This window comes from Musca vetustissima, unplaced genomic scaffold (genome assembly GCF_032173495.1).
Source record: "Musca vetustissima isolate MV318-11 ecotype Yass unplaced genomic scaffold, APGP_CSIRO_Mvet_v1 utg1823, whole genome shotgun sequence".
Lineage (NCBI taxonomy): Eukaryota > Metazoa > Arthropoda > Insecta > Diptera > Muscidae > Musca > Musca vetustissima.
In genome coordinates, this window is record NW_026875056.1 from 130,135 (window position 1) to 150,159 (window position 20,025).

Here is a 20,025-nt window from a genome sequence, read left to right on the forward strand (position 1 = left end):
TAGGCATAGCCCTCAGAAAATTTGTTTTTTGACCAAGTTTGGTCCAAAGGAAACAGACAGGCAACCTCGGCTTAAAACGGCTTACATATCCCTGTTATCAGCTGATTGTCCCATTTCCAATGTTTTTCTCCATTGAGCATGACACCCAATTCGTAAACAAAAACAAACGAGCTTATTCTTCATCGGTCATTCTTTTTGCCATCTCTTTTCGTAGCATTCGGAACGTAAATAAGTTTGGTCGCGTCGACTTCAGCAACTTCACAGTCGAAGTTGTTGTGTAGATTTGAATAGTTCAGTCGTTTTGATTATTTCCCATTTAAATCTTTAAATTTAATGCTAAAATGTATTAAACCCCTTTTGAATTGGCATTGTAATTTTAATTTAACAATAAGGTATGGAAATCATGAAATTTATTACCCATAAAATCGAGAATTAATTACAATCTAATTTCATTCTAACCGTTCAAGGTCATTTACCGCCATGAAACGAACATCTAAAAACGATAGCTCAACAGCTGCCAAGAAGTTAGCTAAACAAAATGAGGCTAAAACTTCTGAATCATCATCACCTCCATCATCGGCAGGGAGTTCATCAAATTACGTTGAGAATTTCAAGCAACAGCGACTGGACTGCGCTGCTGACATTCTTCAGTTCTCCTTCAAAAAGAAACGTGTACGAATTCTGAGCAAAGATCAAGAAGTTCGTGAGGATTGTCAGGGTCCTGTGGTTTATTGGATGTCACGTGATATGCGTGTCCAGGATAATTGGGCATTTTTGTATGCTCAGCGTTTGGCCATGAAATTGGAGCTACCATTGGTGGTGGTATTTTGTTTAGTACCGAAATTTCTAAATGCCACAATACGACATTATAAATTTCTATTGGGTGGCTTGGAAGAGGTTGCCCAGGAATGTGAGGAATTAAAAATACCGTTTCAGTTGCTAATGGGTCCAGCCAAGGAACGCCTGTTGGCATTTATGAAAGACCACGATGGAGCTGCTGTGGTTTGTGATTTTGCTCCTTTGCGGGTACCCATGCAATGGGTGGAGGATGTAAAGGAAGGTTTGGAGAAATCCTGCAAATGTCCTCTTATACAAGTTGATGCCCACAATGTTGTGCCCGTATGGGTTGCTTCAGATAAACAAGAATATGGAGCCCGAACCATACGCAATAAAATCAATTCTAAATTACCTGAATTTCTTACCGAATTTCCACCTTTGGTGAAACATAAGTATAATCTTAAGAAGGAGAATCTCGCCAAAGTTGATTGGAAAAAAGCTTATGACTCGCTGGAATGTGATATGTCAGTGGATGAAGTACCGGGCGTTAAGCCGGGCTACAAAGCTGCCTGCAAACAACTGGAAGACTTCTGCACCAAGCGCATTAAACTTTTCAGTGACAAGCGTAATGATCCCACCATAAATGCCTTATCAGGATTATCGCCATGGTTCCATTTTGGCCAGATATCCGTCCAACGTTGTGTACTTGCCGTGCGCCAGCATAAAAATCGCTTCAAAGAATCTGTGGAGGCTTTCTGTGAAGAGGCAATTGTTCGCCGTGAGTTGGCCGATAATTTTTGTTATTACAATAAAAATTATGATAATCTCAAGGGTCTACATGACTGGGCAGCTAAGACCCTTGATGATCATCGTAAAGATAAACGTTCGCCCTGCTATTCTCTGGAAGAATTTGAAACCGCTCATACCCATGATGATTTGTGGAATAGTGCTCAGCTGCAGTTAGTGAAAGAGGGTAAAATGCATGGATTTCTGCGTATGTATTGGGCAAAGAAAATTTTGGAGTGGTCTGAGTCGCCAGAAAAGGCATTGGAGATAGCCATTTTGCTGAATGATAAATACAGTTTGGATGGTAGGGATCCAAACGGCTATGTGGGTAAGTAGAAAAGTTTTGTATTTGTTTATTGGAAGCGTTTTTTTTAAATAAAATTAATTTCAAGGTTGTATGTGGTCCATTGGTGGTATCCATGACCAGGGGTGGGCAGAAAGACCCATCTTTGGAAAAATCCGCTATATGAACTATCAGGGTTGTAAGCGTAAATTTGATGTCAATGCATTTATTGTACGTTATGGCGGTAAAGCGTATCACAAAAAGGAATCGAAGTAGGGTTGTCATTCACTCTCAGAGGAACTAGACGCTATATGGACACAAAGCTTATATATTTTTCATTTGAAAATCTTTTCCTATAGCGTATCAGATTTTGGCGGAATAACTTCTTACAAAATTACATACCACTCGAATATGTATTTGTTACTTATTTTTGTATACTGTGTATTATTTTTGAATAATAAATGAAACAAAAAATCCTATTCCAACAAGAGGTGCTATTTTGAATTAACCGGAATTTCCAGTCATTTTTGGCGGTCTTTGACATTTGATAAGTAGAAAGTAAAAAATGGGTCTTAAGTTGGGCTGGGCCGAACATTTTATAACTTCAAATCAAATTAACTGAAAATGGGTTGAACCAAAGAAACTTGTGGTCCGACAGTACTCTTAATGGTATAGTAGAATATAAATTGTACATTCTTGAAGGTTCTGGAACAAAGTATGTATACCCTGATTGCCCTTAAGGCTTATGGTATTAATAACCACAAAGATATAAAATAAAAAAATAAAAAACTTCCTTGTTTCTTCTCCAGATTCCATTACAATATTATTTTTCTGTTTGCTTGTTTTGTTTTACAATTAAAAAAAGAACTTATGCATATTAAAAATGACGACAATTTGTTGTTGTTGTCGAGACAGTCTCATTTCAAATGTGACCGACCTTAGCATTATTTTTTTAATCCTTCTCAGCAATCTTTGTGAGATGATCTTCAATTTCCTTTTCACTTAACACCGTAAATTCTGGACGTTCCTTGCTGACAACACCAATCTCAATACCATTTGGTTTAAAATCGACAGCCAAAACATTTGACAAACAGGTAATGGCCATTTGGATGGTTTTCTCTTCATTGAGATTGGGTTTGTATTTCTTTTCCAAATAGCTATTGGCTTCCAGTTGTTTCACACCCACCGAAATGGCACGATAACCGCAATAATAACCAGCCGGATCGGTTTTATAGACACAGGGACCCTTTTCGTCATCGTAGGCAATGAGAGTCATGCCTAAGGAAAGAAGGGAGGGTTTAAAGAGATACTTAAAGGAATATTTTGGGATATATACTTACTACAACCCAAGGGACGCATTTCAGCATTTTGCGTATAAACTTGATTTATATCGGCAATGCGGCGACACAATACATCCACTGGCATATCATAGCCGAATTTGTAACGCCAATTGGCGGCTTCATAGCGGGCCTTTTGTACCTGGGATCTGCTGTCGGCTAAATTAGAAATTATACTCGTTAAAAACAAGTTCCACAATTATTTTGTTAATAAACATTTGCAACAAAATGAATATAAGAGATGGATTTTGTACTACAGATAACTCTAGCCGATTCCTACTCTTATTTTCATTATTATTATTTCAATATTATTCTCATATTTACCAATACGTCCGGTCATAACACAACCAATATTTTTGGTAATTCTAAACAAATGTGTAACCGTATTAGGATCAATCAGTTTCTCGGTGACCTTTTTTTGTGTGGCCACTACAGCACAATCGGCACCCTTTATGGCCACCGAGGTAATACCTTCCTGATTGATGGACTTGAAGGCATATTCTGTAAACAGAATAATAATATGAATATATTTTTTTTCAAATACATGAATGATTTTGCAAAATCATTCCGCCGCCTCATCTTCTGCAACTTACCGACTTGATACAGTCTTCCTTCGGGCGAGAAAATGGTAATATGCCTATCAAAACCGGCCGAACTTCCACGAGACATGGCGAGAGGTTATTATTTTTTGGGAATACAAGTAGCGAAAATAATAATTCTATTGAAAATGCAAAAATAAATGAATTTTTGCAATGCGGTAAATCGGTCTACTAAACAACTATCCGTACTATCCGTCCCTACAAACAACAAAATTCAACCAGTCATGCAGCTGTCAAAATTTTGACAGTGGAATCGCAAATAAGGCAACCTAAATCAAAAGCGTTAGTGGTCACATACAAAGCGTGTGGCGTATAGTCTGTTACATGGTGTTGCCAGGTTGGAGTATTTTTAAATAACAGTTTTTTCATTGGATCCTAGACCTATTGTCGAGGAAACACTTATTCATTGTTGTTGTTGTAGCAGTCCTACTGTTTTTTCCACAATGGTCTAAAGTGACAGACGTTGGCCGAATGAGACTCGCGTCATTTCGGATCATAGACTCAAGTGGAAATGCTTCTTCATTGTTGTTGTAACAGGTTGGCTGTTGATGAAAGATCTTTCGTGAAAATATTCATAGAAAATGGAACCAGGAAAAGGAAATATATAAATTGTTAATTAAGAATTCGGATTTGAAGAGGACAGCCAGAGAAACTATGCCATAAGCCATAAGTCTATAGGCAATAGGCTTGTAGGCTCGGACGGACAATTGAATAGATGGTGTGTGTCGTAAGGGCTTTGCTGGCAGGAGGACCAATGTTCCGGGGTCAAGAGTTTTCGATACGAGTTGAGAACATTTCTGTATCCGAACCTTAGTTGCCTAGGAAGAAGCTTCTCATGCCTGATGATGTTGGAGTAGGACTTTATTGCATGTGTAGCCATTTGTGGCTTCGGAGACCGCCCGTCGATGCACGGATTTCATCGCATTCGCTATCAACTGTTGAAGTCCGATGGAATGACATCTTGGATGCCATCATGATAGCGCTTGAAGTCCTGACGGATGTGTCGCGGAGGTGGATCTGTCATCATTGTGTGATGGGATGACACGGCAGATAGCATGCCAGCAGGAACAGTCTGGTCAACCACACATTATATTGCTTGACTGAAAGCATGATCGAAGTTCGTCACCTGGACACAGCCGGTTGCAATTCTCGGAGTGCATTATTTTCAGTTGTTTGTCGCTAAATAAATAGACAGCCTAGACTGGGACAGCATAATTAAGGATGGGCCGACCTATGGCCATATATGTCGTTACCAACGTTTCTTTATCCTTGTCCCAGGAGGTGCCAGCCAAAGCTTTCATAACTTTATTCCTAGATTTCACCTTCTGGTTGGTGTAGTTAGAGTGCGAGAAGGAATTAAGGAGGTTATCGAAGGCTACCCCAAGGATTTTCCTTCATTGTTGTTGTTATTATTGCTATAATGCTTGGTTACTAAAATGGAAGATATTTCGGATCTAAAGGTTTCAACAGCAATGTGTAACAGTCAATCGTGCAGCTGTGGTACAAGATGGTCTGCCTGCGGCTTAGCTCGCCGGATGGGTAGGTTCAATTTCTGCATCGACTGTATACATAAAATTTCTGTACCTGTAAGGATTTTCGTAACGTATTTTTTTCTAATTTGAAATATGAAAAATGGAATAACAATAAGGAGTAAAACGGTGCAATCTAAAAACATACCTTCTTGCCATTTAGCTCACAACAAATACCATGTAGACATTCTACTTTAGAGGTTGAGATGTTTCTACCTCATTTGGCTACCCTCCCCTTATGACTTTGCAGTCATCCTTGGTATTTCTAGTGCCAAATTTATAATTAAGAAATACCCCATTGATGCAAACTCAACTGTATGATGCCTATTCAGCCCATTGTTACTATTCACTTAATCCATTTTTTTTAATTAAATATACAAAATTTTCAAGAATTATATATATTTATATTTTTAAACATTTTTATAATAATCGAGCGCAAATTTTAAATTAATATATATATACATTGTATAATAGTATTGGTTTAATATTATGTTATTATATTTTTAGGATACAGTTTTTATCTTTCGATTTATAGGTACAACATTTTTAATTCAATTTCTGTGTTTTTATAAATAATTTTAGTAGTTTTCTTTTTTTTTTATATGTTTATATATATTTATGACATTATGAATATTTTTGTTAAATAATTTATTTACAAATTTCTTATATTTTATACCTAATGAACAGGAATTTGCTTTTGGGTGTAAATATATTACAATAAAATAATAATGCCTGAAAATAGGCTTTGATAATGACATTATAAAATTAATTTCCATATAATTCTTACTTTGTTGTTTATGAAAATCGCATAACAAATATAGAAAGTACTGATTGAATTATTGTCAATACAATGAGTGACTTGAAGTCTATTTTTATGTATGTATATATATATATAGCAAATATATGTTTAACTTTTTTAATACTTTTGCGTGAGCGATTTAAGTGTTATAAATTAGGACTGTCATATTGCTGTTGGTTTTGTACTTACTCTACATTCGTAACATGTGGACAGTAGTCAACATTTTTGTAGCTTTTCCTTATGTCAACTGGGGTTTTAACAGAAAGCTCATATAGGAAGCTGTGGTGTCACCATCTATTGTCTGGCAGCAGACAATAATTTTTAGGATGAAATGGTGTTCACCTTATGGAATATTGTGGTCAACCTTTAAATATGGTTTAAACGATGGAAACCACAATATTCTTAATTAAAAAAAAGATAAAAGTTCCACTTTATTATCATACACAAGATTGAATTGGATTTTTATGGCAACTATGCTTACCCGAGGTGATAAATTGGTAATTAATAACAAAGATTTGCCGATAAAAGTTCTTTCTATTACTTTCGTATTAACCTATTTCTCATCAACACTAACAGTACGTTTACATTTAACCGGATTTCGTTAACCCAGTGGGTTTCAATTGTCATTTCCTTTGCATATATGTCAAATAAATCATCATAAAGTAGATTAACCCGGTAAAAAGTTCTAATGTACAAGGAGTTTAAGTATGAATTATATCACTTCTGAATTTGACTTTCTTATTGGATATGACTGCAACTGTATACGTCTTGACTTTACACAGATGGAAGGAAAAAGAGACCGATAAAACGTGTTTCAAGTGCAGGGTGACCTTCTAGGCTCAGGATACACATATGATTGTCACATCAATTGCAACTGTGGTGGAACCTACTGATTTTTTATTAGGGACCTAAAGTTCTACTTCATAAAAATCAGTTTTTTGAAGAAATCAAGTTTAAAATTATATTATTTTCTTTGTTTTTTTTCATTATTTATTAATTTCAATGTTTTAATTCGTTTGCCTGTTCCTATGCACAAGTAAAAGTAGAAGATTTTAAAAACGCTGAAATCAAAATTAATTTCGATTAAAAGAAAATTCAAAATATTACTGATTTTAAGGTAATATATCTCAACGTAAACGCATTATAAATTGCCAACTAGATCCTAACGGTGTTGAGTCAATTATGTCATTTATTTGACGAATATCCAATATAATTTATATGACACATTTTTCTAAAACTAGTTTAAGATCAATGGTGCGGTTACATTCATATATTGATCAATAGACATATTACGAACTCGGAACGTTTTTCATTTTGATGACAATGCTTGAAATGTTGTTAACCAACACTGTCTAATCGACAGACATCTACTTCATTCCAACTTTTATGATGTATCGCCAAATAAAAAGAAATAAATAATATATGTGGCTGTCACAAATGTTAAATCGATGTAGCCTCCATATAACTGTACCTTCCAATATTCTGTATTTTGGACACGTTTGCAACCAAATTGGCTTTAGTTTGGTATTTTATATTATTATTAGGTGTCATATCTCACTACCGAAAAATTTTCAATATTGATTCCAGTTCCCCATTTAACAGTACCCATCTCTATTCCGTATTTTGAGAATTCAAAACATCTTTTTCTCGCGTCTTTTTCTGTATGTTCCAGGCTCTATCATGAGTCAGGGTCAAATGTTGTGTGTATTAGGGGTTTTCCTTCCCAGTGGGGTATATAGCCGGTTTTAGAGCTTTCCCTAAAATTGGAACGCATTTCAAATAGGTAGCTCATTTTTTAATCTTATCAAAAAAAGCAACAATTGAACATTGGACACTAACTACACTAACTATTTAACAAAAGGGAGATTATTCCAAAGTTTTTATAGGCATTTCAGGGAATTAGCGAATATAATCAGTTCCCAAAACCAGTCACACTTCCAATACATTCCATTAATTTTGAAAAACTAGTTGAAAAATCATGGAAAATAACGGTGCATTGAAAGGAAAAACTTTGTTTATAACTGGTGCCTCCAGAGGCATTGGTAAAGCAATTGCCCTGAAGGCAGCCAAGGATGGAGCCAATATTGTTATTGCAGCCAAAACTAGTGATCCACATCCTAAATTGCCCGGTACCATTTATACGGCCGCCGAGGAAAGTAGGTATCCATGAAAAATTAATGGGTAGGAACTTGGATTATTAAAGGTTTTTTATATTTTTTCCAGTTGAAAAAGCCGGTGGAAAGGCCTTGCCCTGCATTGTAGATGTACGCGACGAAAAACAAGTTAGGGCAGCCGTTGAAGCTGCTGTTGCTAAATTTGGTGGTATTGATATTGTCATAAATAATGCCAGTGCCATTTCATTGACCGGCACTTTGGATACCGAAATGAAGCGATATGATTTAATGCACAATATCAATACCAGAGGAACATTTTTGGTGTAAGCATGACTGGCAGTTTTTATATATTCGTTGTAAACTAATTATATATGTTTTAGTTCCAAGGAATGCCTACCATACCTGCTGAAAAGCAAACATGCCCACATTTTGAATATTTCCCCACCCCTAAGCATGAAACCAATTTGGTTTGGTAGCCACGTAGCCTATACTATGGCCAAATATGGCATGTCTATGTGTGTTTTGGGTATGGCGGAGGAGTTCAAAGATCAAAATGTCTCCGTCAATGCCTTATGGCCACAAACGGCAATTCAGACAGCTGCCATTGATATGTTAAATGGACCCGAGGCTGCTCAATATTCTAGAAAAGTTGATATTATGGCTGATGCTGCATATGTTATACTATCGCAAACACCACCCAAGGCCCCCACCGGCCAGTTCTTTATCGATGAAAAGGTGTTGCTTAAATCTGGTGTTACCGATTTAAAACAGTATGCCGTTAATCCAGCAAATGCTGATAAGCTACACATGGATTTCTTTTTGGAGGATGTAGATGAATATCTGGCACCAAAATCTAAAATGTAAATTGTTTAAATTGTTAAAGAGAAATGTATGTAACATGGAGTATTGTTATGTGAAAATGTTTTTCCATAGTTTAGGAAAAAAAGCTTATGTTGGAAAATGTAAATCACGGATTAAGGGGCAATAAATATTTGTATTTTTATATTCGAAAACATGTATAATTTATTGAAATGATAGAGAGCTGTATAAAAAACCTGGTCCTATATTGATCATATTCTGCATAGAAATATGTCATCTTTAAAGAAACTTAAATGCCTATTTACATCAACTTCGGTAGGAAAATGGGCTTAAAACTTCAAAATCTCGAAAATTGGTGGGACGTTAATATGAGGCTATTTTTAAATATGGACCAATATTCTGAAGGGATATTTATCACCTTAAAAATACCTAAAATGAGGCGGATCAACTATAAGACGCCTATACAAAAACATGGAACGTTATATCCACTTTAAAATATGTTCTTTCCTAGGTTTGGAAAAATTTTACGATGTACAAAGTTTAAATCAAGTCGAATACTCAAAAAACCTCATATGAGACTTATATATATTTCAAAATTGTGACGCTGAGTGAGGGAGAAAGTAGAAGATGTAAACCGATAGGCCCCATCTTCGTTCAATTTTTCAAAACTTTGAGGTAATTGCAATGTGTGGCGTTGTTACAACAAAACTTAAATCGATTTTTTTACTAGATCTACTTTTAGTACAAATATTGCGACCTGAAAAAAATGGGTCAAATCGGATTTTCAATAAGCTTAAACAAGTTGGTACAAGAAGATCTATGCACTTCACGCTTAGAAGTATCGAATCGACTCCCTTCTTCATTATCGCATGCACCGATTGGCTCCAAATCGTCTAAAAACCGATAGTACAAATATTTCGATGAGTATTTCTGATCGAATCAAGCTGGCAGGGAGACCAGCTGCATATCAGCTACCTCTTATGTTTGCTGTCAAAATCCATTATTGTGAATTGAATTTCATTATGAAAACGTAAACAAAGTCCTCATTTTGGCACATTAGACTTGAGAAAAAACAGCTGACTTTTGCTAGCTGGATGACATTATAGAACTTGAATCTGAGTTTCGCTAGCTGGCCGTATTAATAGATCTTTTTTCGTCTATACTCCTCCTCCTGGACTAGGACCATATGTCATGCGTATACAAAGCCTAAAAATCTTTAAAAAGGAGACAGCTTCCATGAATTGATATTTTGTGAATTGATAGGTTATCCGTATACGAAGAATTTCGTCTAATTTGATAAATACGTGTTAGTTAAGCGTGGGCTCAACGAATCGCCATTTTGTAAAATTTTATTTTTTCAGTCCGTGGGCGTATTATACTTTTTAATTGAATAATTGATCTTGATTCCACCTGTAAACCGCAAATATGACATCTTTTGATTTGGCAACTCTAATATGTGTCAAGAACATATGGTTCCATTTAATCCATTGGAGATTAATAGCATGGCCTATAAATAAGGTCACCAAGGGAGACCAGCTGATTATCGATACCTCTCAAGTTTCCTGTCAAAATGCATTATTGTGAATTGACTTCCATTATGAAAACGTAAACAAAGTCCTCATTTTGGCACATTAGACTTGAGAAAAAAACAGCTGACTTTTGCCAGCAGGGTGACATTATTAATAGAACTTGAATCTGAGTTTCGCTAGCTGGCCGTATTAATAGATCATTTTTCGTCTATATTCCTCCTCCAACTAGTCCACTTCCTATTTAGTACAAAAGGTATAGGATCATATATCATGCGTAGACAAAGTTTAAAAATCTTAAAAAAACGAGTACATCTTCCATAAGTTTATATTTTGTGAATTGATAGGCTATCCGTATACGAAGAATTTCGTCTAATTTGATAAACACGTCTTATAGTACGTTTACATTTAACCGGATTTCGTTAACCCAGTGGGTTTCAATTGTCAATTCCTTTGCATATACGTCAAATAAATCCTCAAAAAGTAGGTTAACCCGGTAAAAAGTTCTAATGTACAAGGAGTTTTAGTTAAAGAATCGCAATTTTGTAAAATTTTATTTTTTAAGCCCGTGGGTGAATAATGCCATGTACAGACGAGCGTTGTTCGCTCTCTCATTCGTTGTTCGACCCTTAATTATGAAGTAATTACTTAGTTCCCCATACAAAATTGTCTGAGCGAACACCGACTTTTGTACGTTGTTCAATTCGAATCACTCTCTGAATCACCAAGAAATTTGTCCCATCCCTAAAAACTGAGAGCATTTATCGAAAATAAATTAATTTTGACAGCTTGAAAATATTTATAAAATTTTCAACCTTTTTTAGTAATATTGAAAATGATGAATGAAAAGTAAAAAATTGTCTAGTTTTTATATATGCAGCAGGATGTAAATTTTGTTATCTACATAATGCAATGTGAATTTCTTTCCCCATGGTTCTAATTAGCGTACAAAACAAGAAACAAATTTGGGGACACTCAAACAAAAAATTCTCCAAACTTTTATATGTGACATTTGAATTTAGAAAATATAAAAATGTATGAAAACAACAATATTTTCAGAAAAAATGGAAAACATGAATTAAAAGTAAATAGATATGGGTTCTTAATATAGTCAGGAGAAAGACAATTAATTTTTCTATTCAAATCCATATGTGATTCATGCAAATATGTTGAATTTTGGTGTAAAACAAGAAACAAAAAGTTTGAAATAAAAAACTCTGATGACATGAATTAGTAGTGTTGTATGAACGGGTTAATTCATGTACGTAATTCTGAGAGCGAACTACGTTGTTCGAATGCCCGTCAGAACTTGGCATAATAGATATTGATTCGACCTGTAAATCGCATATATGACATATTTAGTTTTGGGAACTCTAATATGTGTCAAGAACATATGTCCAATAAATCTATTAAAGATTTACAGAGTATATACGTCAGTTGCCACGCAAAGAACTGAATCGACTTAATTTGGCTTTGGTATAATCTAAAACCTGCAAATACAAATTAGAATGAAACAAACATGAGCTGAACAAAATCCGTTACTCAATTTTCATTGACCTTACAGTATTTTGACAACTGACAGCCGATTAGACAAAAGTCGACTTAGTTAACCCTATACCCAAGTCGTCAACTGTCAATTCAGGCAGACCATAAGGATTAGAAGAACTGAAAAAAAAAATAAAAAAGTAAAAGAATTGTTAAAAATTAACTAAAACATCATGCAGGACGATGATGCGGAACATCTAAAGAATCAATTGACATTGGCTCGTAATGAAATTAATAAATTAAGGTAAGTTATACGAACAACAAACATGAAATCCTTTTATTGAAAATATCCTTTGTCTATCAATCGGTCGGTCGGTGCTGCTGCTGCTGCTTTTCGATGCTGAACAACCCACGCATTCCATATTCATAATTAATGGCATGCCATTAAATCGCACAACACAAAAAATTCACCGAACCGCAGACAACAAGTTCGCAACTTGCAACATAAACAAAAGAAGGACATCGATGATATTGCCCGTCTGTTAAAGAATTATCGCTGTGAAGGATGCCGCCAACGAGAGAACAATCATAATAGCAATGATGAGTGCATCTCGACAACAACAACCACCAGCACCAACAACGATGCGTCTACGACCTTGACCATCACAACAGATGTACAAAATTCGCCAACAACAAAAATTGAACAACAGTACCCCCAAACCAAGGTAAGAACAAAAACGTGTGTGGTGGCGGGGGCTTGGGTAGAAGGATTGCAATTGAATTTGAGTGGGTGTACGACGTACGTTCGTGTGTAAAAGCTAAAGTTGATTTAAACAACATCTTCCAGATGCGCGCACATTTATTTTTAGAACTCATTCATTCAGTATCTCCTTTTTTGTTTTGGGCTATTGTAAACTCCCACGTATTTTGGTCATCAACACCTACGGGTAACGAAGGATGTATTTGGTTTGTAAGGCGAGAAAGAACTAATAACCATAATTAAACTCTGATCATGATTATATTACAGTAGGTCCCACTGTTACATTATTTCATTCATAAACAGATACCGGCTTCGGCCGCAAATTTAAAGCGTGACCTTTGGACAGAACTCAACAACGGCAACATTATAAAAATCTGTTTTTTAAACTCTCCATCATAAGGTGGATTGTATATTAATTTTGCAATAATTCAAAATATTTCCCAGAGACCCCATTAAGTATATTCAACATTATAAAATCTGTTTTTTAAACACTCCATCATAAGGTGGATTGTATATTAATTTTGCAATAATTCAAAATATTCCCCAGAGACCCCATTAAGTATATTCTGGTGGCGATTTTCCCATGTCCGTCATCATAGGGATCGCAACAATTAATATTGAGCTTTTACATTTTGCACAGGCAATCCTGTTACTCCTAGGATGTTTGATATTGATACGTACTTTTATACGTACGTATTTTGAATATTTTAGTAACTTTGATTTCTCATCTGATGGCAAATCTGCCTACAAACAATTTTGAGTATCTACCTAGGTCTAGCGATAATCCTCAAGGTGAATTTTCCAAACTGAAATAGGGCATTCCCTGTTTTTGATGGGTAAACGACTTTTCCACAGAATTTTTCTTATAATGTAGGTCCCGCACATTTTCGGTATTTGGAAGTTCCTAGCCGAATTTTCTATACAGTATTTTTCGGTTAATTGACCCTACGGTTAATTGGTTTCCACGCTTAATTGAACCACATGATGGGGCAAAAAATATGTCATAGGAAAATACATGTAAATTTTGTCGGATAATTAAACTCTGTTAAATGATTTTCCCGCTTTATTGGTTTAAAATTCATGTCATCAAAAATAAATTTCCTTTTACTTTTCACCGGTTAATTTTTTTACATACATATTTGACATAATTTGTGAAAAAGACTAGGTGGCATATCTACTAATTCAAAACATATGTTTATTGCTAAAGAAAAACTGCGAGAAAGCGTAATTTTTAAATCATTAGTAGTTCCAATTATACGTGATTACTGTAATTGAACAAACTATTCAATTAAGCGGGTTCGGATAATGGTTCCTCGGTTAATTGAACAAAAATTTGTGCAAATTTTGATGTGCAATTAACCGAAAAATACTGTATTGTATTTTTCTATCGCCACTTGGTATTTCTTTTTCACACAAGGTTCCGACCGATTTTATTTCTTCTGAATGTTTACTTATCGTGTAATTTTTTATCGTTCTATTTGTTGCCTTAATACGCAATTTTTTATTTATATTCACCCAGGAAACATTTCGTCCTATCGGTTTGATACGCACCTGCTTTCCGGAGAAACGTGCTGTACCACGACAATCCAGTGTTGGCGGCCGTTTACGTGGATTAATTGAATTAAATGCCGACGTGTTTACCAATCCCGAACACGCATTGGATGGCCTCGAAGAATATTCTCATCTATGGATTATTTATCATTTCCATAAAAATAATTCTCATCCAAAGGCAAAAGTTGCTCCGCCACGTTTGGGCGGTGAAAGAGTTGGTGTTTTTGCAACACGTTCCCCACATCGTCCCTGTCCCATTGGTCTCTCCCTAGTGGAGATTGAAAGAGTTGAGGCTGCCTCGATAAGTTTCTTTGGTACCGATATGGTTGATGGTACTCCAGTTTTGGACATCAAACCCTATATACCATTTTATGATTCTCCGATTACTGAGAGTGGTCGCCTCTCCACTGGACCTGGTGAACCAACTACAACATCTGATTTTTATAATTTTCGCCAAGAACCAGACGGCGAAGAATCTGAAATGGAAATTATGGGTGCTGCATCTCTTGCTCAGACACCGGTAAATTTTAGCAATCACTATACACCACCACCGCAAGCTGTTAAAGTACCCTCATGGGTGACAGCTGCACATCGTTTAAATGTCAGCTTCAATGACCGGGCCGAAGTCCAATTGCAATCTCTGCGTATACAGAAACAGTGTATAATTGATATTTTGGAAGCAGATCCACGCTCTGTATATTTGCGCACCAAATATAATTCTCAAATTTTTACATTCCAATTGAGTGAAGTTACGGTGACATGTAAATTTGATGATAAGAATTCTACGGTCACAGTGTTGCAGATACGACCCACGGAACATTTGCAGGATGTTAATAATGATGTAACCACAAATAATGTCCATGCCAGCCATGGTTATAATGGTGTTGGAGGCGGAGGAGATGATAACAATGAGTAGGTGGTGAAACAATTTTTTGAGGCAAATACAACAAATAGAAAACCCCCTCCCCCCAGCAAACATATAATGCTTTAATATGTTTATATAAAAATAAAATGTTTTAGAAAATTGAAATCTATTGGAAAATAATGACAAAGTCAGCAGTTCTTGTTTGCAAAATTTACAAAAACAAAAAGTTTTACAGCTTAATATTTTTATCTTTGAATGAATAACTAAATAAGAGATAATTTTCTAATAATAATTTAAATTAATTTATTTATGCATTTATGTATATGTACCACGTACAAATATAATTAGTTATATGATGACTATATGTATTAATACATATATATTTATTTATATATTTTTAATTTTAATCAATTATTTTGCAATATAAATATTCTGCTCATTTGAAAAAAATTGTTTAAACTGAAAGCAAAGCTATAAACATTAAATAAATATGAGTTGAAATTATTCATATACATATATTATACATACAAAGTGGAATATTTCTCCTGCAGGTTATCAAGATGGTATTCTAATTCCATTCAAGCTCCAGTATTACTCCAGGTTTGTACTTTTAACCTGGGATGAAAACACGTTATATGCCGGCTGCATATAACGTTATATGCAGCTGCTTCAAAAAAGGATCAGCATTCTTGTCTCCTCATGAAAATGATTCACGTTCGACATTTGAACATGTGGTTGCAATCCTTAAGACGTTATTTTGGATAGTTTGCAGGTCAGGTCACCACCTACTCAGGGCGTCATACATCACAGATGGCTTTCTACCGGCAATTTAACATTTTCCCAAAAAAGCGGGACAATTTTAATTACATATGGTGATAACATATACATGCCCCCAATAATAGGCCAATCCAAGTTTTAGTTGCTTTTCAATATATTCTTAACTAAATTTATTCAAAATTTAACATGTTTATGAATTATTTAACTGACAATATAACCAACCCATATGGCAACATTGAATTTGCTACAGCTGTTGTAAACAAGCTCTTTGAATCAGCTGTTACCGTCAGCTGTTTGATCCCCTGAACAGCTGATATTGTTGTCGGAGCAAGCCTAATCGGTCGATTTGTTTTGATTCCCCTATTCGGCCCGATTTTCGACCTTAGAGACACTAATCCTAATCGGTGTTTATTTTGATTCTGACTTTTATCAGTTACGTTTTGACTCAATTTCGACAAATTCCACAACGCCGTCAAAACTTTAGAAACGGCATTGTACTTTTTAACTAACTTTTTTTTCATTCGAAAGCACGCCACGCCAAAATAAAATAAAAATAAATTCAACAGATAAGAGAGGATTAATAATTAAATAATTAAATCCAGTGATATGGCGTACCTAACCTGGTCTGAGTTTTGTAAAGAGTCGCAGGAATTTTTGGAAATGTCGAAGAAACTAAATGATACATGGAGCTGGGAAGAGAAGGTAAGTAGAAACAAGAATGTTTTTAAGTTCGACGGACTGAACATTTGATACCCTACCCGGGTAGTCAACACAAATTCATGAATCTACATTGGAAATTGACTATCAGAAGGGTTATTCTCTGAAACCCCGAAAGGAAGTTATGGTGGTAAGCGAAGGAAAGTGAACAAGTAAAAATGTCGTTAAGTTCGGTCGGTCGAAAATATAATACTCTACACGGGAAGGGAATACTACTTGGGTCTTACATTGATCTGTAGAAGGGTTATTATTCTGTGAAATCCCGAAATGTTTGAGCTATCAAAATCGTCGTTAATATCAGCTGGGCCTATCATTTTATACGCTTCACCACGACATGGGTCTTCAATTTATCTAAAATATATGGCGGCCTATGTTTCCTTGGTCCAAATCCATTTCAGACAATTTGGAGCAGATTTGCTCGAAGGGTTTAACCGATTTCATCCAAACTTTGCAAATCGTAATATTGTTTAAGTTCTAAGATGGAGAATATCAATCCACTCTTTCTAGTACCTCCCACACAAAATTGTCAAAATTCCGTTATAAACCAAACTTGGCACAACCTAATATTCAAAGGGTGAACATTTTTATAAATTCAATATTAAGCGACTGGAATGTCCAATTTGACCCGAAATTTACACATCGTAATATTTGTATCAATTCTTGATCAAGTCCGAAGATGTGACTCATCAGTCCACTCCTTCTAGTACCTCCCCTAAAAGTGTCAATATTTTGAAAATTTGTTAATTTATTATGAAACTAATGGAACGTTCGATTTGATCCTTGATCGTGTCCGAAGATGGGACCCGTCTTGTACTTCCGCAACAATTGGTCAAAATTGTAGGAATTTCTTCCATGCGAATGCAAAGTCCGAGTCGGCCCAAACTTCACACATCGCAATACTATTACTAAACCTAGATAATGTTCGAACATGGGACCCATAGATCCACTCCTTCTGGTAACACACTCAATAACATTTAAACCAATATTTCTACCTCAACAGCAACACCTCCACAGATGGTCAAATATTTCATAAAACCATTAGGCTGGAGGTATACAGGGTGAGATAAAAAACACAAAGTCGAACGCCATAATTTTTACATTTTTTAATTTTATTGAATGAAAGCAAAAAATGTTGGAAATAGCATACAATTTTAGAATAAGTTTAAATTTGTTCGAATTGGTCAGCTTTGGCACGATTTATGGCCTTCAATGGAACCGTCACACGCTGCCCAAATGTTGCTCTGCGGAATTTGGCCCATTGCAAAGTGATCGAAACTTTGGTATTTTTTAGTGCCAACCTTGCTTTCCAAAAAACTCCAGACACAAAAGTCCAACGGATTGGTATCCGCAGATTTTGGGGGCTATGTGCGCTGGAAATGAAGCGAGAAGCCTCATTTTGGGGCTGAGTCCTGTTGGAATGTCCAAGGTCTGCGACCAAAATGTTTGCGTGTTCAAGACTTTAATACACCCTCCAGAATATTTCCGAGTTCGGCATTTATTCTGATGCCACGGTTGATTAGTACTAGTGGAAAACGACCATCGGCAGTTCACCACTTTCGGCCAAGCGAAGCAACTCTTTGGATCTTTTGAGTCTACTTTCTTTCTGTTGCGGTGTAAGTTCTTTTTGGAATTTCAATGGCTTTACCCCGAGCTAATTTTTCAATATTTGCCGATTGGAATATTGGTATATGTTATTTTCTTTTCTCTTCCAGAACTCCAACGAGGGTCAGTCATACTTAAAATATAAACAAAAAATCTCCGATCCCCTGTCGCAAGATTTAATACAACTCGAATATCACATAGTATATTCAATATCATATCAGGTGCCCATAATGTATTTCCAAGCCCATTACAGTGGTATGTAAATATTCCTTTATTTCCAGTAAACGATTTAATTTAAATTGTTATTTTTTATCTTCCAGATGGCAAAATGTTAACTTTGGACAATGTTTGGCAACTTTTTCAATTTCAACAAAAAGATTCGCAATATTCACGGGAAGATATGCTAAGCATTTTAACACAAATGGAACATCCGATATTATTTAAACCATATATGTGTTTACACCCATGTCGGACAGCAGAGGTGCTAGAACAAACTCCGACAAGTAAAAATCGCATATTAACATTTATTAGCGTAATGGGTCCATATTTGAAGCTGGATTTAGATAATACATATGGTTTAATGTGCGAAGAAGGAAAATCATGAGAATAATACGGAAAACAAGTTATGGAATATACTTGTTAGAACAGAGAGATATGAAACACGTCCTTCATAGACGTCTATATCCTTCATAGAAATCTATACATAATATCACCAGTATAAGACACAACCTAAGACATTTATTTGGATATTGTGTTCAAGATTGTATTTTCTCAGTTTATTTGAAATCCCTCTAAAAAAATTGTTTCAAATAATGCAATGGGAAGACAAGTTTGTATTTATTTAAATATTACAATATATACATCTTTATACTGACAGGAGGCCATGTTGTTTTATTCAAATCCATAAATGTCATGTTTATAGTAATGCCGTTTTAGAAATAAAAGTATATTAAAAAAAGTTGCGGGAACTATTTCAAAACATAATTCGATATTAAAGACTTTCTGTCAAAAGGTTTGTACCATCCTCTGAAACTCCGAGATTTCTACTAAAGCCACATCAGCTGAAGAACCATAAAATTACTAAAACGTGGTAGCTTTACATGGATGAGGAATGTTACGTTTAAAGAAGAAGGAAGTTCTTTCTTTACCCTCCAACAACACGGCTTTTTAAAACCGCAATATTCCAAATTATCCGCAAAGATGTATTTCAACCTCTAACAAGGCCCTCACTCTCAAAACGTTCATCGAATATGGGTCGGAGCCGTAGTTATATGGACGCAATAAACGCGGGCCAATATATTCCATATATCATATCCCATATAGTAGGACCCGACGAATACTTCAAAGTTAATAAAATTAATCAGTTCACTTTATTTGATGATGATATACGCAGATCATATTATATTTTTTGAAATCTAATATGAAAACCTGTCGCCACCCACCCACATGATGATTTTTGCCATTTTTCAAAATCTTATTTTTCATAGGTTTTTTACATACCAGGATGAGGAATGTTACGTTTAAAGAAAAAGGAAGTTCTTTCTTTACCCTCCAACAACACGCACAGATTACAGCGATATCTTTAGAAAAATGCGCCTAGAAGCTTTTTTAAAACCGCAATATTCCAAATTATCTGCAAAGATGTATTTCAACCTCTAACTAGGTCCTCACTCTCAAAACGTTCATCGAATATGGTTCG

The 20,025-nt window shown here is 35.4% G+C and overlaps 5 protein-coding genes across 5 annotated transcripts; 4 read left to right on the plus strand and 1 right to left on the minus strand.

The window, feature by feature from the left end:
• The first annotated feature begins 480 nt into the window (after nucleotides 1-480).
• Nucleotides 481-2,122, plus strand: LOC133337566 (deoxyribodipyrimidine photo-lyase). Its single transcript, XM_061545782.1, has 2 exons — nucleotides 481-1,891; nucleotides 1,956-2,122. Exons 1-2 carry the CDS (start codon nucleotides 481-483, stop codon nucleotides 2,120-2,122), a joined length of 1,578 nt encoding a protein of 525 aa, XP_061401766.1.
• Nucleotides 2,123-2,798: 676 nt separating this feature from the next.
• LOC133337564 (proteasome subunit alpha type-6) lies at nucleotides 2,799-3,852 on the minus strand. The gene is made up of 4 exons (XM_061545780.1): nucleotides 3,777-3,852; nucleotides 3,508-3,684; nucleotides 3,187-3,342; nucleotides 2,799-3,124 (listed from the first exon to the last, which is right to left on the minus strand). Exons 1-4 carry the CDS (start codon nucleotides 3,850-3,852, stop codon nucleotides 2,799-2,801), a joined length of 735 nt encoding a protein of 244 aa, XP_061401764.1.
• Nucleotides 3,853-8,088: 4,236 nt separating this feature from the next.
• Nucleotides 8,089-9,093, plus strand: LOC133337563 (hydroxysteroid dehydrogenase-like protein 2). The gene is made up of 3 exons (XM_061545779.1): nucleotides 8,089-8,266; nucleotides 8,334-8,547; nucleotides 8,605-9,093. Exons 1-3 carry the CDS (start codon nucleotides 8,089-8,091, stop codon nucleotides 9,086-9,088), a joined length of 876 nt encoding a protein of 291 aa, XP_061401763.1. The 3' UTR covers nucleotides 9,089-9,093.
• Nucleotides 9,094-12,247: 3,154 nt separating this feature from the next.
• On the plus strand, nucleotides 12,248-15,281 carry LOC133337568 (tRNA (adenine(37)-N6)-methyltransferase). The gene is made up of 3 exons (XM_061545783.1): nucleotides 12,248-12,358; nucleotides 12,536-12,779; nucleotides 14,334-15,281. The coding sequence occupies exons 1-3, from the start codon at nucleotides 12,288-12,290 to the stop codon at nucleotides 15,279-15,281; spliced, it is 1,263 nt and encodes a 420-aa protein (XP_061401767.1). The 5' UTR covers nucleotides 12,248-12,287.
• A 1,332-nt stretch (nucleotides 15,282-16,613) lies between these two features.
• On the plus strand, nucleotides 16,614-18,930 carry LOC133337569 (ubiquitin-like-conjugating enzyme ATG10). The gene is made up of 3 exons (XM_061545784.1): nucleotides 16,614-16,709; nucleotides 18,437-18,581; nucleotides 18,647-18,930. The coding sequence occupies exons 1-3, from the start codon at nucleotides 16,614-16,616 to the stop codon at nucleotides 18,928-18,930; spliced, it is 525 nt and encodes a 174-aa protein (XP_061401768.1).
• The last annotated feature ends 1,095 nt before the right edge of the window (nucleotides 18,931-20,025 follow it).